The 25,495-nt window shown below is 36.2% G+C and overlaps 1 protein-coding gene across 3 annotated transcripts in view; it reads left to right on the top strand.

Annotated features, from left to right (window-relative positions):
- ASAP1 (ArfGAP with SH3 domain, ankyrin repeat and PH domain 1) overlaps positions 1 to 25,495 on the top strand; it is a 143,901-nt gene that overhangs the window by 66,834 nt on the left and 51,572 nt on the right. For all 3 annotated transcript variants that reach the window (XM_063174241.1, XM_063174226.1, XM_063174232.1), the window contains 8 exons: positions 7,891 to 7,963; positions 16,615 to 16,760; positions 20,221 to 20,295; positions 20,638 to 20,687; positions 21,021 to 21,150; positions 21,920 to 22,005; positions 22,739 to 22,814; positions 23,630 to 23,716. In XM_063174241.1, the coding sequence (XP_063030311.1) occupies positions 7,891 to 7,963; positions 16,615 to 16,760; positions 20,221 to 20,295; positions 20,638 to 20,687; positions 21,021 to 21,150; positions 21,920 to 22,005; positions 22,739 to 22,814; positions 23,630 to 23,716 (723 nt within the window). The remainder of the gene's footprint in view (positions 1 to 7,890; positions 7,964 to 16,614; positions 16,761 to 20,220; positions 20,296 to 20,637; positions 20,688 to 21,020; positions 21,151 to 21,919; positions 22,006 to 22,738; positions 22,815 to 23,629; positions 23,717 to 25,495) is intronic.

The following is a 25,495-nucleotide window of genomic DNA, read 5'->3' as shown; positions in this document are numbered from 1 at the left end:
CACCCAAATCAATGTATTTCCCCTAGTTTTTGTAAAAAAGTATAAGGAGAGGTTTGCAAGAATGCGGGCAAAGAAGAGGCTTTTGTTATTTTAGGATCATTCCCTTTGTGCTTTTAAAACAGTACTTAATAGATTGCTGACGTGGACAAGAAGAATCAAGTCACAGGAAAAAAGACTGACAATATGCCATGGCTCTAGAAAAGCAGAGTGCAGCAGCACTCGTTATTTTAAACACAGGAACATTTGTAATGTAGGAAGGTTCTTGGGTGATATGCTGTGCAGCCTTAGTGCTGGCAAAGCCCTGTGTGCAGCCTGGGCATTGGGGACAGTGGCATCTTCAGGGGCTGGGAGCCTGGCTGTGGGTGTGCTGGTTTCTGAGCTGTAGCCATCTTTTATCCCAGCAGTCATGCCAATGTGTTTATCCAGCTGCTGGGGTGTGAAATACGTAAAGTTGTGCTGCAGTGACATTTAATCTGGGAAGGTTTTTTTCACTCGTTTTGCCATTCTAGATTTCTGTACTATTCAGCTTCAGTATTGCTGATTGAAGTTGGTTTGTATGTAGTGAATGATAACTGTTCCAGCAGCTCTAGCTGGCTCAAGGTGTGTTGTTGCCAGTATAAAGATAAGAATATTGTCACTAAGTAGCTGTGGATGTCCCATTGTGTCCAGAGAAGCGGTGGATGCCCCGTCCCTGGAAGATTTCAATGCCAGTTTGGATGGGACTTTGAGCAACTTGTTCTAGGGAAAGGTATCCCTTCCCATGTCAGGAGCATTGGAACTAGATGATGTCTTCCAACTCAAACTGTTCTCTGATTTTCTGATATTTATCACCAAGATTAGTTTCTACCCAGTGAAGCTGGTTTAGAGCCTGTGGGAGAAACTGTCACTGGATGGCTTCAAGTGTTGTCACTAATTGTGGGCTTTTCAGCATCTCCTACATGACAAAAATTAAAGAATAAATCTGATCAGTGTACTCAACATTCCTGGAAACAAATGCCTTAGCTTATTTTTCAGATATCTCTAAATGTACCTTGTGCACAAAATAAATCAGACCCAGAAGTATTGATGTAACTCAACTGAGAACTAGAAGGAAGAAATTGCCCAAAATATTGTTAAGCTTTCCCAGGTGTGTCAGAGTGTGCACAAAATCCAACATCCACACCGTGGTCATTAGAAAAAGTGTGCTGCTAACTTCATTTAATGCAGAAGTGATCATACATAGATATTGACTAGTGTCTTGCTCTTGCAGCAAAGGCTGCTGGGTAGAAGTCTGGTTGCAAAGAAGGATCCAGTTGTTAAACAAATTACAATTAGCAATATTGTGCTTTTCTAAGCAATATCAACTGTGCTTCCATTTGAGTAATACTTGGAGAATAATTAAGTGGCTAACAGTTCTGCAGCTCTTTTAAGAGCCTACACAAATGAGCTGGCTCATCTGTTGTGACCTTCACAGCTCTGGTGGTTGGTGATTTTTGTCACATATGTGGAGTTTGGAGAGACTGTTGCATTGCATCAGACCATGTAGCTAAGAGCAGATGTGAGGAAAGTTCAACTGATGGGATCTATGTTAAATTTTGACATTACCTGAAAAAATACTTTTGGGAAAATGTATTTACTCAGTTTGATCACTGAATGCTTTTTTCATTAGGTTATGTTTAAAACAGTTGAAGCTTAAAATTTTCAGAGAAAAGACAAGGTTTTAAAAATGATGTTATTTTAATTGGTGTTCTATTAGAAGCAGCTGGGAAATGGTGGTGTATGAAATGATGCTGGCATCAGTTACCACAGTGATAAGTGCTTGTTGATGTGTTATTTTGGTTTGCTTCTTCTCACTGGCACCCTTTGGGGTTTTCTGAAGTAGTTCAGGACAAGTTCAAGCTGGACCTTTGTATATCTACCTTTTACACAAAGAGGTTGTCTCTAGAAAATTCTTAACACTTGAACACCCCTATTTTTGTCATGTAGACATGTGCTGAGACCAACAATTGGAAACAATTTTCATTCTGGTGACTCTCAGGAGCAGTATAAATTGAGTGGAGAGGGAAGGACAGGAAGGGTGGTTTGAGTCAATTCTCTGTGCTCAGAATTAAGTGGGTTTGGAATTCTGCTCATTTCTGAGTGAGTGAGTGAGCTACAGGAGACCAACCCTTGATGCTAATCTTCTCTTTTGGTTCTGTTTCACTGTGGCAATTATAGGGGTTTGTGTTGTTGCAATTTCAGTGGCATGCAATAACTTAGTAGCTGTCTAGTCTGTGTTTATTGTATTTCCAATAAAGTCTGGACCTTATTGTGAGGAAAGCTGATACTGCTGCTGCACAGCCATGACTTTGTAAGGTGCTATTTCTCTACTTTATTCCATGGGTCCTGTAACTGGGACTGGAGCAGAGGGCAAGCATGTTTTATAGGATAGCCAGCAGTAACTTCTGTGCCAGGGTTAGAGAAGTGTGTAAATTGGTAAGTGAAAGGTTTACTACTTTTTAGTCCCTTGAAGCCAGTAAATCATCTGTGTGTGTTTCATGAAATAATTGTTCTTGTGTCTGACAATACAGGCACATGACTACCAAGCATTCATTACACCCATTTGTGTGTATAACCTCAAATATTTTTATATTTCACATGGATTACTTTTTCAATATAAGAAAATAATTTCTTAAAATACATGGAGAGAAGTTTTTTGTGATAAGTACATAGGTTGTGCATGCTCTAATCCCCTTCAAGGTTTTGTCATTGATTTGTCTTGTGCAAAATATTGGAATGGTTTAAAATATTTCTTCTCTGGTATGTTATTTTTGTGGATGGGTTCTGGTAGTGGTAGGATATGGAATCTTTTAGGGCAAATCTCCTACAAATGGTGTGAATTTCTAAACTTTCTCTCATATAAGCATGAGTGGTTTGTTCCAGTTGGAACATGCATCTCCTTCAGATAATAATATACTGACATATTAATGTGATAGTCAGTGTCTTGAGCCACTTTTTTCTTTTGTTGTTGTTAGGCTGACACAGAAATTAGTGGGTTTTTTTACCCCTCTTCAAATTGCAAAGGTTTGCAAGGTACACAAAATGTATTTGATGTTTTAGTACTCTAATGGTCTCAATGGGCAGTAGCATCCTTTGTGCAAATGTGTGCCTTTGGATTGGTGTTGATTTCTAGAAAAGCTGAATTTAATATGTGTGCAAAGCACTTTGGTGATTGGTTTCTGGACAGTAGTTTTATGTTAATATAGAAATAAAGGTTTATGTGCTGTTTAAACCATGATTTTCATTTGTACCAATAAGTACCTCAAATATTCAAAGTATGGTTTACAGTATGTAGACTTTTGTGTACAGACACATCAGGACAAATATAGAATCACAGAGTTTGTGTTGCAAGGGACCTTAAAGTTCATCGAGTTCCAACCTCCCTGCCATGAGCAGGGACATTCACTAATACACTCTAATATGTATTTATGCACACACATGCCCATAAATATATACATATCTGTAAAGAATAAAAAGACACAAGGTTTTAAAGAAACAATTAGTGGTTTATCTAAATGTGAACCTGACAGTTTTTACTATCTCAGAGACAGATGGCAAACCAGAATTTACCACTTTCCACGCTGTACTGTAGTATAATTTCTGGTTTAAAATTTAGAGACTATTAAATCAGAGCAGGGTCCCAAAATAGAAATACCTCTCACTGAGAAGAGATCAGGCTCTTGAGGGTTGAGGGGAGGCAAGGCAGTGTCTGTCAATGTGAACAGCAGTGGAAAATGTGTAGCAGAGAGGATTGGTGTGGGTTAGGGAATGTCAGCATATACCTCTCCTGACCTGGCCCTGTTCTGTGTGCTGTGGCAGGCTGGTAAAAGTGCCCATGCTGCTTCCCAGTGATCTCCATCAATCCACTGGAGAGCTCACCTTGTCTCCAGCCCAAAGTTAATTTGGTTTTATATCCTCAGGTGGACAAGTTTTCCACTCCCTGGTATGAACAGCTACCCTTGAATGTACATGTTAGGAGGGAGGAGGTGCCTTCTCTGAATGTGCAGTGGTAGCTAAGTACAGATGTCTGTCAGTGTGCACTGCAGTGATGGAAGGTGGGCTAAAAAGGAGCTTTCACAGGGCTGTTGGGAGCACTGCAGCTCCTGAGCTGGGCCTGGTGTAGTCAACAGGAGTGCCCTGGGGTCAGGGAGCAGAGACAATGCTTTCTTCAGCAGGGCAGATTGGAACCAAGTTGGTGGCTTGAAATAGCAGGCTGGGTTCAAAGCACCCATATTATAGCAGAAATGAGAAATTATATCTGGAGTAACTATGTGGGGAATTCTGCACTGATTAGTTAGAAGAGATGATGTTGAATGATCAGGAGATTTTCTTCTTCAGCATAAGCTTCAATATAAGTGAATGCAGCAACCTGAAACCTCAACAAAGCCAGAGAATCCGCTGAGAATGAGGAGCAGGGAGCTTTCCTTGTTTCATTCTACTTAAGCAGATTAAATATGGTGGTTGTTTTGTGTTCTTTCTCAAATTTTTCCCCCTTTTTTTTTTTGAAACTGATTTTGCATTATTTTGATCTTGTCTCCAAAATGGGCATTTTCAAGAATAAAACTTTGTTTAGCTAATAAGGTAGGAAATCTGTGGTATGGGTACCTTTAAATGATTCATCTTTGCAAAATGCATAAGAGGGTAAGAAAATGTTCTTCTGTTGAATTTAAAAAGGCCTCCTGCAAGATGGTTTTATGGAAATGAAGAAAGAAGCATTTGTCAGGAGTGGGTGGTGGTAAGGAAGAGTTCAGTAGGTAGGAAGGAGTGCCACTGAATACCCAGAGATTGTCACAGAAACTCCTTGGCTCCCTAAGACACTGAAATTTCCACTTATATAAATGTATGCCACTTTTAATGGAAGATCACATTTTGTGTCTTCAATGATAAGCAGTTAAAGTGTTTAGTATTCTAAATACTCAAAATGAAAATTAATGGATACTGCAAAAGCTCGTTTTCACCTAGCAAGAGAAAGCAAGGCTGTTCCTGTCTAAGATGCAGAGAAGGTAATATTACTCTGGAATAATAATTGAATTGAGCATTGAGTGCAACTTAATTAGTTTGCAGCAGAGTGCACCTAAAAATTACAAGGAAAAGACATCTAAGAGGAATGTAATATATTTGGAAACAATCTGTCTCCAGTTATATAAAATAAACAAAACAAAATCAAACAACCAAAAAACCTCAACACCCAAAAGCACCTAAGCAACGCTAGATAACAGGTTTTTTGTACTTGGTATGTAAGTGTGCTTTATTTATAGTTTTGGACTATGAAGAAGTAGTTCATGTAAAAATTGTATTTGCAAGTATAAAAATACGAAATTGGCCTGTGATGTCATTTTCACTTAGATCACTGGCTCCTTCAGGCTGTGGATGTCATCTTTGTATATTGCTTTACTCAGTGATTCCTCTTTTAAAATAATGAATGTTCCCTTTCCTCCTGCTCTCACATTAGTGATTGCATCTAATTCAATACCAAATCCAATTTAGAAAATTTTTCTAGTCTGCTTGTCATAGTCTTTTAGATTAATAACTTCAGGAAAAAGTTTCCTGGGGATTTTGTATTTGTGTCTTTCTCCTGAGTGTCCAATTTGCTTCAGTACCAGACCTTAGTGCAAAGTTTTATCTCTCAATCTCATCAATGTTAACCATTGTCTTTCTTTCAAAATATTAGTTTCAAATTCTTAGCTTGTGTTCAAACTCTCAGTAGACAAATGAGTCATTATTTTTTTCTGGTCATTGAAGATAGAAAGAACTTCAGTAGAAATGTATGATAGCAACTGCCTGACATAGAGGCAGGCAGGAGCAAAAGCTTTTGACAGCATTTGCAAAGGAATCAAAGAGAAGCACTTGCTGTGCACTGTCTTGGAAAGGAACACTGAGTTCCCAATATTTTATTACATTTAAAAATGGTAGCTTTTCCTGGCAAGATGTAAGTCAAATCAAACCCACTATTTTAGTGAGGAGCAAAAGAAGTAACGATGTTTGCAGTTCTTAATGTTTTAATCCATTGTTCTGCTGTAAATGGAAAAAAAATCCTAGAGATAAATAGCCTCAGAAGGCATTTTTACAGCTTTTGTGGTTCCAAACGTTCTAGTTTTAGCTGCCACAGGAATGATTGCATGATCTGAGAAAATGGTTGTTTCCAGTTAAGGAACAGAAACATTCCATTTTTTGTTACAGATTATCATGTGTTTTTCAGCTATAACATTTTGCATGGTTAAAATTGGGCTACTCAAAACAGAACCATTATATATTAATTGGTTTCTCTCTGTATGGATTCCTACTGGAAGTGTTCACACAGAGGAGCACTCAGTGTTTGCAACTCACTGAAGAGCAGAACCCTCACATTTACCTGTCTCCAGTGCTTAATGCTGTAGTTGACCTGGAGTTCCCCATGTGGTTTTCTGGAGCTTCTTGATGCCCAGCGGAATATCCTTCAATTATAGAATCGTATAATGTCTCGGGTTGGAAGAAAAACTAAATATCATCTAGTTCCTATGTCCTTGCCATGGGCAAGAGCACCTTCCAGTAGACCAGGTTTTTCAAAGCCTCATCCAGGCCTTGAAGACTTCTAGGGATGGAGTAATCACAACTTCTCTGGGTAACCTGTGCCAGCCCCTCACAACCCTCACAGTAAAGAATCTCTACCTAATATCTGATTTCAGCCTACTCTCAGTTTCAAGCCATTCACCCTTCTCCTATCACTCTATGCCCTTATAAAAACCTCCTTCTCCAGCTGTTTTGCAGACCCCATTTTTCAGATATTGGAAGGTGCTATGAGGTTTTCTAAGGCTTTTACTGTCAAAACCATCTCAGATTTGGCAGTGGAAGCTCTGCTTATGGGGTGTTTTCACTCAGTGTTGCTGGTGATGTCCCTCTGTAGGAGTGGCTGACATTGTGCCTTGTTCTGCCAGGCTTCAGACCCCCAGGAGCTCCAGAGTTTAAACTTTTGGATAACAGGGCTGTGCAAGGGTCTCTGCAGTGTGACTGGTGTGGTCTCTACCACGCCCCATGCTCAGTTGTGCTGCTGTCCTGACAGTGGCTCTGAGTAAAAGGTCTGCAGTGATTTGGAAGTGAATATAATATGGCAAACACTGCCATACTGCAAACACTAATCTAACATTACCTAGGTGATGGGAAATTGCCTGTGATCTAAATGGGAAAAAAAATAGCACGCTATTTAAACATTTCTGTGTATGATTGGAAATATAATCCTCAATTCGTCATTACTTAATAACATTTTATACTGGATTTTGGAACTATTGCAGAAAATTTGAAGTTCTTAAAGATGTAGTCCTGAAAATGTATATTTGAATATTATTATTATTAGTCCTTCAGTCACATTATGTTGCACAAAATCAGGTGTTATTCCTTTATTTTGATTTACTGCTTTTCATCTGATGTACTTTTAGAGTTATGTTGTGAAATTTGGTGCAAGGAATAGTGTTGTGATCTGTGTCTACAAACACTATTACTGTAGGAGAGCCACAGATGTTAACAAGCAATTTAGTTGTAGTAGAAACCGTAGGGCTAGTGTAGAAGCATCTGCTATTTCTTTTTTGGGGTTTTTTTTCCAAAATATAATGCAATTGAATAAAGGCTTTGTCCTCTGCAATACTAAAATGGTGTTTTTCTTCTAGTGCTGTCAGTACTGTTCTGCTCTGTTGTCAGAGCATTTTCAGTTCAATTCTTTAATTCATCCTGAAGGGGTTGAATGACCCCAGACTTTCCCACAGGCTGAATCAGTTGTACCTGCAGCTTTTTCCAGCCTGTGAAACTGCTTGTTTTGTTGGTTTCTGTTTAGTTGTTAAAGTATATTCTGGCAATCAATGAAGTAAATATTTAAAGTTTGTTTACTTCTTGTTATTGTAGGCATTGGATCAAGACAGAACTGCACTACAGAAGGTGAAAAAATCTGTGAAAGCAATATATAGTTCGGGGCAAGGTAAGGCATTGTTTTCAATTTTACAAGAGCCAAAGCATTTAATTTCAGGTTTGAGATGTCTTGCAGTTCATCCTGTTGACATGTATAGCATAAGAAATGCCTATCTATTTAGGAGTGTTTGGACTTCAAAATTTTCTTTCTTTACTTCTGCTTATATATCAGATTAATGTGCTCTCCAGTTCTTTTACCCTCATATTCCTTCTCAATGGCCTCTGGGAGAATCCCACGGGTAAATTTTCTTGCTGTCATAATATTTCAAGCATTTACCTTTAACTAGAGCAATGACAAAAAAAGTGTTCTCAAATGAATTTTTAGAAAGCACTTAGAAGTGAAATAAGATTTAGAACTTGTTTAAAAGTTTTAAAAGTAAATAAAAAGAAATATCTGGTTTTGTTTTGTCAACATTTGCTCTCCCTTCATAATGTGTTTCTTTTCTTGCCTAAAATCAAAATTATGTATTTGCCCTTCTTACCTGAAATAGTATAGTTATATAATTGTTTTGCTTGCTTGAAGACACTGCTGATGTTTTACTGGGACTATAATAGTTACTTTGATGGGAGTTTATTTGGTTAGAATATGAATTGATAATCAGTTTGAGTGCAGTAACAAATGGTGATCAAACACATCAATATACAGATTTGGTTTTAAAACTCTGATGCTTCTACCTCTTCTTAAGTTCTAAAAACTGTGCCAAAGGCAGGTAGGAAAACAGAGCTGTGGACTTGCCAATAACCTTCTGACTGTAAATACATGATTTTAGAAAATCCCAGTTCCAGTTTCCTAACAATAATATTAATCAGTTTGGCAAATATTTTGCTATACAGAGCTACTTGTGAGTGCTCTTAGTTTCTGAGTTTATGGAAGTATCTGGGATTTTTAATATCTTGTAGATTCTTAACTATTCTCATTTGCCAATCACTGATGTTGGTTTGCCAGCACCATGCTTTAATTAAGCTGTAATTTCAATTGTTGATGAATGTTTCCCAATAGTCTGTGAAGCCTGATGTAAAGTGAGAATAGTATTTGGTGCAAGTGTAGTTCAATGCTTTTAGAAGTATTCAGATGCTCCAGTAAGCTTTTCTATTTGACAGTACTTACTTAAACAGAGTTTTGAAAACTGAGTTTCAAAACTGATGAAAAGTGTAGAACACATTCAAGGTGTTTCTGCCTGGTTTAAGACAATAATATCAATAGCTATCTTTTGAATCTTGGGATAAAAATAATATGGTTGTTAAGGCCTATAAGTAAAGCAGTGCTATATGATGAATTAGTTGCATTGAATAAAAGCAATAGAAGGTGGATTAATGGCTTTCATTGGGTGCTCTGCACTTAAAAAGGAGCAGAGATGGGTAGCTGGTTTTTAATTTATTTGTTTTTTTTTTTTTTTTTTTTAATTTTAAATTGTTTTTTTATCAAGCTTTGTTTCAAAGGTACAAGTTAGTAAGAATTCTTTTGGCTCAAGAAAGCCAAAGCTTTATACACAATCCTCTGGCTCCCTCTTCAGAGTGCTGCTGTCATAGGCGCTACAATGAAAAGCTGTGTGCAGGAGGCAGTGACTGATAAACTGGGATCAGTAAAGCCAAGACCAAAAACATGTTGCACATGTGAAACATTATAAAAATAAATGTGAAGTGAATCAAAACTCAAGCTCATTTTGTCTCCTTGTACAAGGAAAATTGCTGAACTAGCTATTTTCTTGTGCTCCAGTGATAAAAATGGATTTCGTTGATATTTAAGTAAAGCATTCCAGAAACAGCTGTAAAAAGAATTGGGGTTTATCAGTTCAAGAAAGTATTATGTGGCTATTTTTATTTATCAAAAGAAAGCCTCTGACTACATTTTGAGAACCCAGAATTGGAATTTTGTTTTACAAATTTATTTGTTTGCTACCATATTCAATTTACTAAAGTAGGAGAAGGTTTTGTAGTACTCCTTTGCTTCAAAATCTCCTTTGAGAAAACTCCAGCTGGACTGGTGAGAAAGAGTTATTCAGGGACAATAGAAATTCTTTTTTCAGTTCAATAATCCAATTCATACTCTACCAGAAGCCATAGCTAGTTTTTTTTTGGGTTGTAGTGGTTTTGGGTTGCTGGGGTTGTTTCTGTTTCTTTGGGGGGTTTTTTGTTGTTTCTTTGGGTTGTTTTTATGTCTTTGGTTTTGCGGGGTTTTTTTTTTTTTTGCTTGTTTGTTTTTTGTGGACTTTTTTTTGTTCCTATGGGGTTTTTTTTGTTTCTTTTGGGGTTTTTATTGGTTTGGTTTTGTGGGGAGATTTTTATTGAGGGGGATTATTTTGTTTGGGTTGAGGGGTTTCTTTTGGTGTTTGGGGTGGTTGTTGTTGTTGTTTTCTTGGTTGGTTTGGTTTAGGTCTTTTTATTTTCTTTGTCTTTTTTTTTTTTTCCTGAGTAACATTTGACTAGTGACAGTGACACAGGGCAGTGTCTCATACAGAATTCTTCAAGAGGGCTGAACCTTATGGTGTGTTCATTTGTTCCTCTCCAGTGCTGAATTATCAACCACAACAGTCCCTGGTCTGTTACAAAGAGCTTTAACATCGCCCAAGTACTTTCTGCTCTTCCTGTACTTCCCTCACCCATTTGTCATATTTACCGTTAGAGCTACTACTGTGGAAATTAAAATAAACCAACACAAGAGTATAGAAAACCCTTAGAAATGTCCCTTCCCTATTTTCATTTCTGAAAGGGTTATATGGGAAAGGACTGTTCATGGAATCCGGTGAGACAGACAGACAGACACCTCCTTCTCACCCCCTGCTCTCTGTCAGGCTTGCTGTCTTCTGGCATGACCAATTGGGTCTGTAACTAGGAGCCCTTCTTATGGCAGGAGTCCTGAACTTCATGGAGGATCTGTTCTGGCTTCCTTTCCTGTAAGATTTGGATTCAATTGTAACAGCAGTAGATGGCACAATTATTTTTGCTGTAGGTTTTTCAATAGCTCTTTTCCATTATTTCCCTGGGATAACTCCCAAATATAATCAAAAGAGTTTACACAATGGAGAAATAAAAACATAAAATCCATACAAGACCAAAGGTACTGAGATAAATCAGCAATCCTCATGGTCTCCCACAGTGCTCAAAAACAGATGCTTGAGGAAGAAGAAAAATGGTTCGAAGATGGAGTGTATTTTAAGTACTTTGTTTATCACTTTCTCAGCTCACACTGACATGAAGGCCAGGAATTTCCTTGAGTCAGAAATTATATTTGATGTTTGATAGTTCTTAAAGAACTTCTGCCACCTATTTTGTCCAAGGAATTTGAATTAATGTCAATCTTTATCATTCACAGTCCTGCATCAATCTAGTTAAATTCTCCTGAGCAAAATGTTCAAATCCATGTTCATGTTCTTCAGATCTTAAGTCACCTGAGGAGGAGAGTGTCCCTGCCCATGTCTCAAATTGGCATTGGCCTCAAATCCATTAAAATTACTCATCTGATATGAAATTGAGGGAGCTTTGCATGTTCTCGGCATGAAAGTTTGTAAGAGGCTTTGAAGTGCCAAGGCTTGCTAGAGTAGAGCCAGAGTTGTTTTTGGTGAATGAATCCAAACTTTGTTCTGTGGACCATTCTGTATCTTGAAATAGGTTTGAGTTGTTTCTGTTATTACTCACAGTATCTCTCTTCTAAACTCAGCAGCTCTAGGAAGTATTGAGGGGTGCTCTTTTTTGGTTTTTCTTTTTGGTTTTTTTGGGGTTTTTTTTGGGGGGTGGGGGGGAGTTTGGTTTTTTTGTTTTTTTTTTTTTTGTTTTTTTTTTTTTTTTGTTTTGTTTTTTCTTGTTTTTTTTTTCTTTTTTTTTGTCTGTTTGTGTTTTTGTTTTTTGTTTTTTTTTTTTTTGTTTTTTGGTTTCTTTTGTTTTTTGGTTTTTGTTTTGGTTGGGGTTTTTTGTTTGGTTTTTTTTGTGTTTTTTTTTTTTTTTTTTACAGATACCATCACATTTAATCATCTTCACTTTCTCCAAAATGGAATCATAGACTTCCTTTTCTAAAATAGATAAGAGGAGGAGTGAATTTTGGGCAGCAGGGACAGGAACTGCACACAATATTAAGGGTTTAAGCCTAATATGGCAATATTTAGATATTGCATGCTGTGTTTCTTCAACTGTTAGATTTGGTATAAGCCCTCTGAAGCAGAATAGAAAGAAAACTCTTCCATGAGAGCTTCTTCAAACATGTCAGTGATGAACAGAGATGCAAGAAGAAGTAATTTACTTTTCTGGGCTGCCTTATCTCTCAGTGCTCTTGTACTGTGATGATCTAGAGAACCTTGCAGACACTGTGAGATGTTTCTTGCTCTGACATATGGAAAGAGGCTTTTATTGCTTTTCCCTTGAGCAATCTCATTCCAGAAGGCATTATTGTTATCAAGTTCAGGCAATTGTATGGTGGTCAAATAATTTTTTTCTATTATTTTTTCATTATATTTCAACTTGTGAAGAATGAAATGAGAAAGGGTGTTTTTTATTTTAAATAAAGTTTCTGCCATCCTTTTTAACCTTGCCAGCTTTCTTGCTTTTCTAAAGCCTTTCTGAGTCATCTTTCATTCATAAATGCATGTTGGCTCTGACCTTGGTTATTTTTCCTCTCACTATCCATGGAACAAAGCTGTTTTAGAAGAATCTTAAAAATAGTTTAGAGTTGATCAAAATTCTGAAATAATATTTTTATTTTTGTTAAACACAAATGCAGAATTAATTCTTATTAATTTAGACATTCTTCAGGTTTCTTTGGGCATAATCAATGACAAAAGTAGTGTTTTTCTTCTGTAAACTATTTAATTTTTTTGTGCTTGTGTTTTTCAGTGTTTGCAGGATAGTATATTTGAACAAAACTGTTGTAGAGGAAGGAAATTTTAAGCCTTTAATTTCAGTGATGTGTTTTGTAGGTCCAGCATATAAAGGCTATCCTTTAACCTCTCTTCACAGAATTTGTACTTCTGTACCCTTCCTTAATATGCACGAGTAGTCAGAAATCTCACTAGGCTCAGAGACATGTGCTAAAATTCTGATAATTTTGGGGTGGAAAATAAGCATAGCATTTAATGAATGCTGTGGGTTCTAGTGAAAGAGTACAAATTCTGTCAATCTCATTTAAGTATTTTCTGTTCATCCTGGGAATAGTTTCCCACTGGGTCACTCTGGGCATGGAGAGCTGCAGGTGACTGCCTGGGAGTGCAGTGCAAGGTGGGGTTGAGCCCTGGGAGTCCTTCAGAGCTCTGTGCTCCCTGAGCTGCTTGGATCTGCATCTCCAGAGGCATTCCTGTTATTTCCTCTGAACATTTCCCCAAAATACATGTTAGAGCTCAGACATAAGGGATGCCACAGCATTACTGTGCACTGGGAGCTGCGAGGATTTTCTCAGACCAAAGGGAAATTCTGTGCTGAATGTTGCCAGGGTTGAAGGTGTGGGTTGTGGAGGAGATGCACCGCTTTCATTCAGCTCAGAAAGTGCCACTGCTGTGTCCAGATGTGCTGCTTTACTCCACATCTGCCACACTCTGGTGGCATTCTCAGCATGGGCTCAGGGGCTGGGGGCCTTGCCAGCTCCCACTGGGAAGGGAATGAGTGAGACCCCTTTGGAGGGAGCTGTGTGTGTCAGTGGGTGCAGTCCTTGCAGTGTTCCATGATTCCCTCTGAAAGGAGCTGTGTGTGTCAGCGAGTGCAGAGCCCTTGCTCAGTCAGTGTTCCATGATTCCCTCTGAAGGGAGCTGTGTGTGTCAGTGGGTGCAGAGCCCTTGCTCAGTGTTCCATGATTCCCTCTGAAGGGAGCTGTGTGTGTCAGTGGGTGCAGTCCTTGCAGTGTTCCATGATTCCCTCTGAAGGGAGCTGTGTGTGTCAGTGGGTGCAGAGCCCTTGCTCAGTCAGTGTTCCATGATTCCCTCTGAAGGGAGCTGTGTGTGTCAGTGGGTGCAGAGCCCTTGCAGTGTTCCATGATTCCCTTTGGAGGGAGCTGTGTGTGTCAGTGGGTGCAGAGCCCTTGCTCAGTCAGTGTTCCATGATTCCCTCTGAAGGGAGCTGTGTGTGTCAGTGGGTGCAGAGTCCTTGCAGTGTTCCATGATTCTGGCACGCCTCAGGGAGCTGCTGAAGGAGCAGGATGTCTGCCTGGGGAAGCTGTTCTATTTTCATCCCAGTGCTGAGCATTGCTTACAGTATTGGAAAGGCATGATTCAGTTCTGGAAGACAAATCTTGTTCCCTGTATGTGCTGCTGTCAGTGATCCTGTCTCACTCTTAGGGTTATTGAAGTCTTGTATGAGGACTTGTATGAAGGAAAGTAAATATTGTCATGCCTATTAGAGCTTTCTGTATGCAAAGGAAATTCTATTAGGACATTCAGAAGTAATTTCTGAGTGCATGAGGCACCTAGAGTGAGATTAAAGAATGCTCTTTGCTCTAAGCATGCCAGGTTTCACATTCCATATTTTAGTGTAGGCTACATTGCAGATTTAATTTTTCAGCTATGTGCATTTATAGTTGAGTAGGGAATTTCCTTGCCTCTTTAATAGAAGATATTTAATCTCCTTTTGCAAGATTTGCACTGATACTTATGTAGAAATTGAAAATTTCTTATTCTTACAGAATACTTGCATTTTGTGTGGCAGTTACAGAAGTAAATATAGGAGTATTCCTTTTACTTCACCATCAAAACTTCATTTTTAGATTTAGGTGATTTGTAGTCTGGGATTCTTGAGAATTTCCTCTATATTGTTCTAGGACAATGATCTGCTTCCTGCTTCCTCTTTCTGACCGGGAATTTCTTTTGCCTTTCTACAGATAAAGGAAAAAAGCTTCTTCAGCTCTTTTTCACTCTCTTTATGAAATCATTTTTTTAAATGCTGTATGAAACAACACAGTGCTTAAAATGCTGGGAAATACTGGGATGGGAAAAGTGCTTCACAAGCAAGGATGGGGATTCCATGATCTAGCAGGGCTCTTTCTGACCTTCCCTTATCCTTGCTTTTCCTTCAGCACAGCTGGATATGCTATGCTTGAGCTTTACTCCGTTAGAGCTTAAGCTAAAGCTCCTTCATAGATAAAGTCCTCTGTGTGTATTTGTGCAAAAGCTTTTACAGCAAAACAAAATGCATATTTTATTGTTATGTAGTGGTTTCCTTGAGTTCAGTGCTAAGCTATTTCATTAAAACTGTATGCTTTTGGAACAGTTTTCTTAAAAACATATGGCTTGAATTGCAATTCTGTATTAACATATGATTAAATATTTGGCCTCTTGAAAACCTCAGTATTAATGTCTGATTTTTTAGAATGTGACTGATGTGATGTGTGAGCTTTGGGGCTTGGTATTGCTAAATGAGGATTGTACTTTTTTAACAGGTTTTGACATTTTTTTGTTGGAGCTTTGGTGCACTGTTGTTTGAGTATCTGCAATACCTTAGAAGAGTTAACTGTTTAACTCATCATCAGCTATTTGTTAATGCCCAAATAGATTTGTGCATTGTGAGACATTATTTATGAGACATTATTAATGGAATAATTGTTTGAATTCATGGAGGAATTGTTTGAAACTTACATCTTCTTTTTTCCTTTTCTTCTGAGTCATAACTTGTAATTCAGATGCTCTTAGGCAATATCATAACTTGAACTAAAAAAAAAAAATAACCTTGGGGATTTTGGGGGGAAAAAACCCATGGTACCTCCTGGCAACTGTTCTCTCTTTCCCTTCCTCCCTTGCATTGCATAGAACTTGTGCTGTAGCTCTGTGGTTTTGTATTTGTGGTTTGCAGGAAAAAGCCCACATAGTAAGCCCAGGCAATTCATTAAAGTTAAATATTGATTTAATTAATACTGGTAATATCCTCTAAGAGAGATAAAGGTGATAAAGTCTTTTCCAAAGGCCTGTAGAGGTAAATTATCTATTTAAAGACAATAAAATAGAAGTAACAAAAATTATGTGAACACATGCCAGAAAATAAACTAAATAGAAACAGGAAGGACATTTCAGATACAAGAGTTTCTAATTCATTCTTGAGTCAAGGATTTTTCTCACTTTCCCTGGCTTCAACTGCATTGTCTTGGTTCTGACCTCTCTGTATGTGCAGTGTGCTATTAAATACACTGGGATGAGTCTTTGGCTGTGTACCAATACACATTCTGTTATCTGGGATAGCTCAGTGTACAAAGCAGGCAAAAAGGGAGCCTTTGTAAGATGCTTCTCCTTTTGAACTTACAGTCAGATTCAGACTTGGCCTTCTTGCAGTTAAATCTGATACTTTTGCCTTTTTAATCTGATACTTTTGTTCTTTTTTAAAATGTCCAGCATTTTAAAAGAAAAGTTCATGTATGGATGAAAGTTCCTGTAGTGGGCAGCTAAAAATTCCAATGTTGTTTTCAAAACAATCTTATATTGTTTCACTGATGTATTATTGATCTTATTACTCTGTCAATAGCTACAATAGAGTTTTTTCTTCATCTCTGTATTACAAATTTCAGCTTGCTGATTTGAAAAGCATATATATACCTATTGCTAAGTAGTTCTTTTTAATCTTAAAATTCTTTTATTTTTCAGTAAATGTGTTGACTTGTGGCTTTTCTCAAAGTACTGATTATTAGTTTGTTGTTAAGTTGCAGTAAGCTTAAAATTATAATTGGCTACAAAAACACTGACTTTTGATTTTTCTTTGCAGATCATGTTCAAAATGAAGAAAACTATGCACAAGTACTAGATAAATTTGGAAGTAATTTTTTAAGTCGGGATAATCCAGATCTTGGCACAGCTTTTGTAAAATTTTCCACACTTACTAAAGAATTATCAACACTGTTGAAGAACCTGGTGAGGAGCTTTGAACTTTCTTAGCTTTTAACTTGTTTCAAAATAAAGTATAATACAAGAACTGCATGCATGATCGTGATGACTAAGGATAATTTTTAAGATTTTTTTTCCAAAACAAAACCTACAGTTTCTTCAGAGAGAATCTGTAAAGGGTGTTATGACACACTCTGTGTTTGATTGTTAATTGGAAGTTAAGAAGGTAAATATAAATGTTGAGACACCCCTTGAGTCATCATTCACAAGTGATTGATGGTGATCTATACCTCATGGAGCTTAATTTTAAATCATCCCTTAACTTGAAGTCTTTCTTGTTAAAAATATAATATCATTAGGCGTGACTGATTTGTTTTACCACAAAAGGAGAAACATTCACTTTTTGGAAAACAAACCTAACAATTTGAGCATGTATAAATGGTGTTAACAGTCCACTCTCCCTTTAATACATAAAGCATCCATGCCAGGTTTTTAAAGGTGGTTTAAAGATTTGTCTCACTTAAAGTTTGCCTTAGGCCTTTTATTTCTGAAAACTCCATAATAAAATTGCACTCATAGCAAATATCTTTGAACACTGAAAGTAATGAAGCCACATCTCTTGTGAAATCATTTTTCATGGGCTTGGTAAATGTAACTGTTTTTTCCAGAAAGTCATAGCTTTAGTTTTATATTTTTCTTATAGTTGTGTAAATTTTTAAGCTTTTCTAGTGTGTGAATTACAAGTGATGTTACAGATTGGTCTTCCTGTAGTCCCCAGCACAGCCATAACCGCTGTAGATCACACCAGAGGTCACTGTAGCAAAGTTCCCTGGCTGTGACAGTGGCCCAAAACTGAGCCTTGTGCTTTGCTCTGTAGAGACTTCTGTCACTCTGGATTAATTTGACCCTTAATTTAAATTTAGCACACAATTAAGAGTAAGTATTTTAAAATGTGAATTAAAGTGCAGTTTAAGGACAGTTTGGGACTAGAACTCAAGTCTTTTGGAAGCTTTCTGGACTTTGCCATTCCTAGCAGGGCATCCACAGATATTTTCTACTTATTTCAACTAACAAAGATGTCAGGGTTTATTTATTTATTTTAAGTAGTGCTGTTCAAGTGGAAAAAACACTTTTAATTTAAGAAGCCACACTTACTCAAAGCAACATTACACTATTTCAGCTAGATTATTAAGCACTTTCTACCCAAATTCTTATTAACAGGATTCAAAATAGGGTATTCACTAATTTACTTCATTTAGCAATCTCAAATAGACAACAAACTTATTTTACAATTGCCTCAGCATTGCAAAACCATTTATTTTTCTTATTTTTTCTCCCTGAGATAGAAAATTCTGCTTTGTTGTTCTTAAGCATCATTCTGTTTAATAAGATTATGCTAAGAGAAAAAAATATGTTTATATCAAATAGAAGTTGAGGTCCATTGAAAAAGCCATTGAGAGAAGGATTCAGTTGTGTCACTGCTAAGGCCCCAAAGTAGGTGCTGAGCCTTATGTTGGTAAAATTAATTGGAAAAAATACCAGGAGTTATTAAGATGAATGGCAGGATAATGGGTTTAGGGATTTTTTTTATTTTTTACCTAGAACAAATTGTTGATGCCTTATTTAATAAAGGTACAATAAAATAATGAATAGTCATCAAAGACATAAAGATGAATAAGGACTGGAGCTGCACAGTAGACAAGGAAAAAAATGCTTCACAGCTTTGGATACTTTTTGTTCTGTCTTTCAACTTCAATTATGAATCATTAAAATTTTCATAGAAATTGTGATATTTTGGATATTTCATTACAAGGAAGGTACAAAATAACTTACTTTCTTCTTTGTCAGTTATGGAGTTAAGGAGTGACTATTTTGGAGTGATAGTCACTTACTATGGAGTAAAACCAGCAACTTTTTTACATACTCAACCTTTGAAAAGCATAATTTTGGAATGATTGCTCAGCAGACAAGGGCAAGAATAAAATCACATCCATTAATCATTTTAACAAGGCTAAATAAGTTGCTGTGCAGTTTTTACTACTAACTGTTGATGTTATCATTAAATATAATGTCTGAAACTTAAAATTTATGAGTGTAATTAAGTTTTTCAATCATTGTAATTGATTGTCTTATAAGAAGGACACAAAATGACCCTTCAGTAAGATTTTATAAAGGTAAAACATTGGGATTGGCCATTGCCAAACCTGGTCTCTGTTTTCAGCAAATTCTGAGTGTCCCACCAGAATCAGTTTCTCTGTTTTTTACTTCTACCTCCTTGGCCATTTCAGGTTTCATTCTTTATGCAGTAATTCATTATAATAGTGCATTTAAAAACTGTATAATGACCTGTGTATATGAAAATGAGTGTGTAAAGATCTTTACATTGATCTAGATGAGGTTTTGGCAGAGAACATTTGTAGCAGTTGCAGATTATTTCTTTTGAAAATTTGCATGATTCTTGCCTTTTTCCAAGTGTTTAAAGCCTGTTTTTCTCTACCTCTCTTTCCTGTAAATGTCCTGAGCTAATCTTTGCAGGCAAATTACCTTTTGTTCACAGCCCTCACTAAATCTTCATATGTGTTTCCATGTGTTAATTTTTTCCCTTTATTTTGTTCTATATGTGAGACTGCTTTACTTTATCAGATTTTTTCCACTTCATTTGGTCTATTGTTTTATCAAGTCTTAAGTGATGTAATACATGATTGCAAATCCTTACTGTATTGGAGTAATACACTGCTATTTAGCTTTGGGTTTTTAGGTTTTTTTTTGTATAGCTGACACTCACTGGCTACTGTTCAGTCATTTCAAGCCAAAAATTAATGATTTGAGTTGGTTATCTTTAATGGATACACCTGGAAAAATAAAAAAAAGGCTACAGTGTCTTTAGAATATGTGAGGAGTTTGAGTGGAACACAGAACCTGTTTCAGTGGTTGTTTTGATATTCTTGTCCATAACCAAACAGGTATGAACTCAGTGGGGTGAAATTTAAACTCAGGAGAGTTTGAGGGGATGTCAGATATACACAATGGGCAAGGAAAGGAGCAGTGTTCCCGAAAAGGGGGGAATATTCAGAGAGCTGGTGGCCCTGTTTGCTCCTTCTGTTCGTGGTTGAATTATCATGTGCTTTGTGTGTTCCCAGCCTGTGGCACAACAGGTCCTTCTTACTCAGGAGGCTGTAGCCAAATTTATACCCAAATCTTTCTTTTCCTTCAAGAGGATGAATATTGCCTTGAAGTGCTTTCAGAACTTTGCTTACATACTATTTGTAAAATTCTGGGTTTATGTCACCTTGTTAAGTAAACGTTAATTATAATGTTTCTGTGGCTCATACAAATAAATGTTTATTAATTCTTCCCAGACTTGAATTTACTGTGAATTTAGAAATGTGAGGTGATTGCAACTTGATTAGTGAAGTTCAAAAAATTGTTGGCAGTAATTTGATAAGATGATAATAAATCCTTCTGAATATAATGTTTTTGTTTTTAGCTCCAGGGTTTAAGCCACAATGTTATTTTCACTTTGGATTCTCTCTTAAAAGGAGACTTAAAAGGTGTTAAAGGGGTAAGTGTTGCAAACTAAATTTTTGTTTCATGTTCATCTGTATAGTGACTGTTTTCCTTTCACTCATGAGAGTATTTCTTATCTTGGCATTTATTAATAATCTGTATTTAGTACGAAGAACAAAATTGGCATGACTGCAATGAAATCTTGAAAATTTCATTGTAAATTGCTGATTTAGTGTGCACAGGAAAGCAATACTTTACAAGATTGAAACCCAGTATTTTTTTCCAACTACTTTCTGAAAAGTTTTGAAGAAAACAGTTTTTTTGTTGCTTTTTATTACTTGATAACTACACAGAAAAAAGTTTAAAAATGTTCTAAGACAATTTTTTGTTTCCTAAGGACCTCAAAAAGCCTTTTGACAAAGCCTGGAAAGATTATGAAACTAAATTGTAAGTATTTGTCTCCCATTTGGCTTTGTTTTTTGTGGTGTTGGGATTTTTTAAATGAATTATTATTAGCAGTATTATTAATATTTTTATTGCTATTATTAAGGTATAATTTTTTCCCCCAAGTAACACACAATCTAGAGAATACAGTTGAAGGAAGGACAGTTTCATGGCTCAATAGCTTCTTGAGATTTAAAATATACAGGATTTGGTAGAAGAGCAAATCTTTAAAATGTCTTCTTTGATCCTTCTTAACTATTACTTTTTCCCTAAATAATGCCAGAACACATTTTAGCAGAAGGGATTCTCTAAAATATTTTCTAAATAAAATTTCAGTACCAAGATTGAGAAGGAGAAGAGAGAACATGCGAAGCAGCACGGGATGATAAGGACGGAGATAACGGGGGCTGAGATAGCTGAGGAGATGGAGAAGGAGAGGAGGCTCTTCCAGCTGCAGATGTGTGAAGTAAGAAACAAAGTTCAGTTTTCAATTGCAACACCAGAACTTATTGTTAACAAACTTTGTGGGTCTTTCTTGAAGATGGTGAAATCTTTAGTCACTTAATGGGGGAGGAGGGAGGAAATTATTTTCATGTGACACAGTACAGCAATATAAAGATAATTATTTTAGCAACTCTTGTACAAAACTTGGCTTCTTTTTGTTTTATTCCTTTTCTTTGGTTTTAGATTATTGTGGGAAGGTTCTTGGGCTGAAAATACACTGTGGAAATATTTTTTATTTTATCAAATTTATGGTTTAGCAATATTTTGATATCTTTCTTTCAATATGCTTTCTTAGGCCTTTGAACATTTCTAATAAAGTGATAAATGTTAGTGATGCATTTAGTTCCCTAAAGGTGATTTTTTTTTTATATTAATAGTTCTTTTTATTACATTTTAGTGGAGATTACTTAAAATTGCACAGTGTTTGTACTGTCAGAATATTTCTGTAGTGACTACAGTAGCATTAAAAAGGGAAATCTTTAGACAATAGTAAAGGTTGAAAATTTTTTCTTGAATTTGCTTTATGTTTTGGGTGTTTAAATTTTATAGAGTAGCCAGATAAATTGTTACCTGTTTTAAGGTTAGTTAAGCAGCAGTGGACTGGTGTTCTGTGGCTCAGCACTGAAGTTAAACACAGAGTTTAATTCATTGAGCAAATGATGTTTTATTGTTTGAAAGCCGTTGAAGTTTGTGATACATGATCGTCAACATGTTGTCTATTCTCTCTACAGTATCTTATTAAGGTTAATGAAATCAAGACAAAAAAGGGTGTGGACCTTCTGCAGAACCTTATTAAATATTACCATGCACAATGCAAGTAAGTGCTGCAATACTTTAAGCTTTAGTTACAATTTTCTTTTTTGCATAAGATTTTGTTTCCCTTTTTTTGAATGTATCGGGGGTTTTTTCGTGACTGTGATGTGGCAGGTGTCTGATTCTTCCTCTTCTGAGGCTGTAGACTTCCAGGAGGGAGTGTGTGAGTGAGTTTGAGGGGGCAGGGCAGTGATGGAGAATGAGGCCAAGGGAAAACCTTGCATGTTGCATGCAAAAAATAATTTTATTTTCTGAGGCATAGATCTGGAATGCATTTTTATAAATATCTTGTTTATTCTAATTAATAGTTTTAGTCTTTGTGTAAATTTAAAAACCACTGTGAAAGCCAGTAATTTCTTTGGATTTCCTTGAGGTGAAACTGGTGAGATACAACCTTGTCATCATTAGAACCACAAAGGCAAACACACAGGAGCTTGAGTTAAATACAGAAAAAAGATTTTTGAAGTTACTGTAGGAGAAACACATTGGCTATAGTCTCTCTAATTTGATACTTGTTAAAGTCACAATGGTGTATCTCCACTTTTGAAAGATACTCTAAACTACTAGGAAGGGTTTTTTTGTTGGGGTTTTAACTTTTTAAATTATTTTGTTCAGTTTTGAACATGGAAAAAGCTGGATATGTTTTATTGGTTTTGCTATTTTGCTACACGAGACAATCTACTTTGTGTTGTGAACTCCATACATTCCTGATAAATCCAAGGTACTTTTCATTCCAGTTTCTTCCAAGATGGCTTGAAAACAGCTGATAAACTTAAACAATATATTGAAAAGTTGGCTGCTGACTTATATAATGTAAGTTTACTTACAAGTAACTTTATATCTGAAAATGAAAATATTGTGTACATTTTAAATAGAATTACGAGGATGTATATTGAATTTACATCTTATAAATGAAAAGTGTGTTGCTTGAAACTGAACATAGCTAGATGAAGAAAAGACCTCTTGACTGTTAAACTTCATATGCAATTTTTAGAACTATTAGGAAAAGTAGTTTTCATTCTACTGTTAATTCAATCATATATTAATATAAAACTACTTTTAAGTATGAATAGTGGAATCAGCTTATATTATTAACATTAATTTTAGTACCATTTTCACTTTTTAAAACCAAACTACTCAATGATAGCACCAGGGTTTTATAAATGAATTAATTGTGATGTTTATTGAAGAAAAGTAATAACATGGAATCATAGATCACTTGTCATCCAAGTGTTTTTGTATTCCATAATCAGAATTACAGTAATCCCATTTGCTATTGTAATTTGTTGCTAAATTAAACTGCATTTTTATTCCTTAAGTAATTTGTCAAATTTATTTGAGTTATTCTAATATTTCAGAGGATAATTTAGTTGCATTAGCTATAGTAAGCCATGACAATATAACAGAATAAACAGTGCATGTCAAGTTATACATTCATTTTAATTTTGCTTTTCAAGCAGTAAATGCATAGAAGGTGAAGATATAAGAATGGACTGGTACATGAAAATAAACTCAACTATTACAAAAATACAAAATAGTTGAGCTTCTGAAATGGTATATTAAAATGCATAAAACATTAAAATTAAATTTGCATCCAGCAAGTGTATAATGGCAATCTTTTTCTGTAGATAAAGCAGACACAAGATGAAGAAAAGAAGCAACTTACAGCTCTTAGAGATTTGATAAAATCTTCTCTGCAGCTTGATCAGAAGGAGGTAAATAATTTAGATATGTTATTCTTGGAGATAATGTAAATTTGTGAATTTTATATTCAGAAATTGGTTTAGTTAATGTTAAATTTTTGTAGTTATTGGTTCAAAAGAGTTGGACTTTCAACATCATGCAAAACTAATATTTACAATGTTCAACTACATATCAACAAACAATTTTTTTACATTCATTTTCTGTTTCTATTTTATGTACAAAGAGAAATTATTCTCTTTTTTATGTACTTTCTTGATGTACTATAAAAAGAGTTGTAATGGGTCAGATAAATGCTTCATCTACCCCAGCATCCTGTCCTTGACAATGATAAGGAATGATTGTTCAGGGAAAAAAATGAAGAGAAGGGATGCACACTCCCATCTTGTGTTCTGCTGTCCTCCAGCCAGTTTGTGCTCAGGATTTTCCTGACCCAGGTGATCCCAAGGCAGAATGAGAACCAGAGGTTTGCCTTTAGCTGTGGTTTGCACTTTGGAGTTCAGCTGCTAACTCACATGGGTTTTGGGCTGTTGTTCTCCTCTCCAAACTCCTTTTGCTATTAGTATATAGTAAGGAAGAAAATTTGTTTGCTATTCAGACAGAAGGGACTGAGACAGGGCAGTTAAAAACTAAAATTTATCATCAAATGCCCTGGTGTCTGGTATGCACTGCAGAAGTGGAGGGAAGCACATGTGGTGTCCATTGCAGATGTTCTGGAATACCTTTTGGACTAGGAGAGAACATAATAACACACATCACAATTTTACCTGAGATAATACTCTGACTTTGCAAAATCATCATCCCTTAGAGAAATACTGAATAGCCCATGGTGACAGTGATTGTTGGGAGGGTCAGTGTAGCTTTCCTTCAGGAAAAATTTGCTTACCCTCTGTTCAGTTTTGTTGGTGGTGTATAAAACATTCATATTTACCAGATATCTGTTATGAAATATAAATTATAACAAAACATTAGGTAGGTGCCATTCTTCTGAATATATATGATCATCCAAATATGTGATCAACAGTATTGCTAATATCGTATATACATAAAAACATAATTTACACCCAGGTCACTGAGTCAGCCAAGTTTCTGATGCCAGTTTATAGTGGGTGTTGAGAGTAAGGACAGGGCAATAAACACTGATACTTCCCCAGAATACCCTCCCATTAGTAGCTTGGCTAGCTTGGAAGTCTTTGAATTTGTGCAGTTGCTTTTTGAAGAAGTGTAAATCATTAGCTTATGTTACAGCTGAGCCTTTCCCACCATGGCTGCATGTTGTGTGGAATAGTCTTTCTGCTTTTATTTGTTTTGAATTTTTTGATCTGCTTACCCTATTCAGGATCTGAGTGTGTGTGTGAATTTATTATATCCTTGCTAGATACTTTTTTGTTCTTTTTATTTTTTTTCATATAAAGCCTTACATTGACTTGCTTTTTTGGCCAGAGGAGGTGTGTAAGTTTGATCATCTGTAAAGCTATAACCATATCATCCTGTTTCTGAATCTTCATGGTGAGCTCACAGTATCTTATTCTTCCCCTCTGCATCACTTGGCATTTTTTAATGCTGATCTTCACCTGTCATTTGTTGTCAAGCTACTCACTATTGTTGAGTTCCTGAGAAATCCTTCAGTGAGCCTTTCTTGGGTATCCTGAATAATTTAATAACATCTAACAAAATTTGACAGTTTACTGTTCACCCTTTTCCATATTGTTTGTGTAGGACACAATATGTGCTGGCACAGCTTTCTGTGAAACTCATTTGGCTGTTTCATGCTTTTAACCTGTTATGTCACC

The sequence above is a fragment of the Melospiza melodia genome, chromosome 1 (assembly GCF_035770615.1).
Source record: "Melospiza melodia melodia isolate bMelMel2 chromosome 1, bMelMel2.pri, whole genome shotgun sequence".
Lineage (NCBI taxonomy): Eukaryota > Metazoa > Chordata > Aves > Passeriformes > Passerellidae > Melospiza > Melospiza melodia.
The sequence above is the reverse complement of the archived record's forward strand: the minus strand, read 5'-3'. Positions and strand labels throughout refer to the sequence as shown.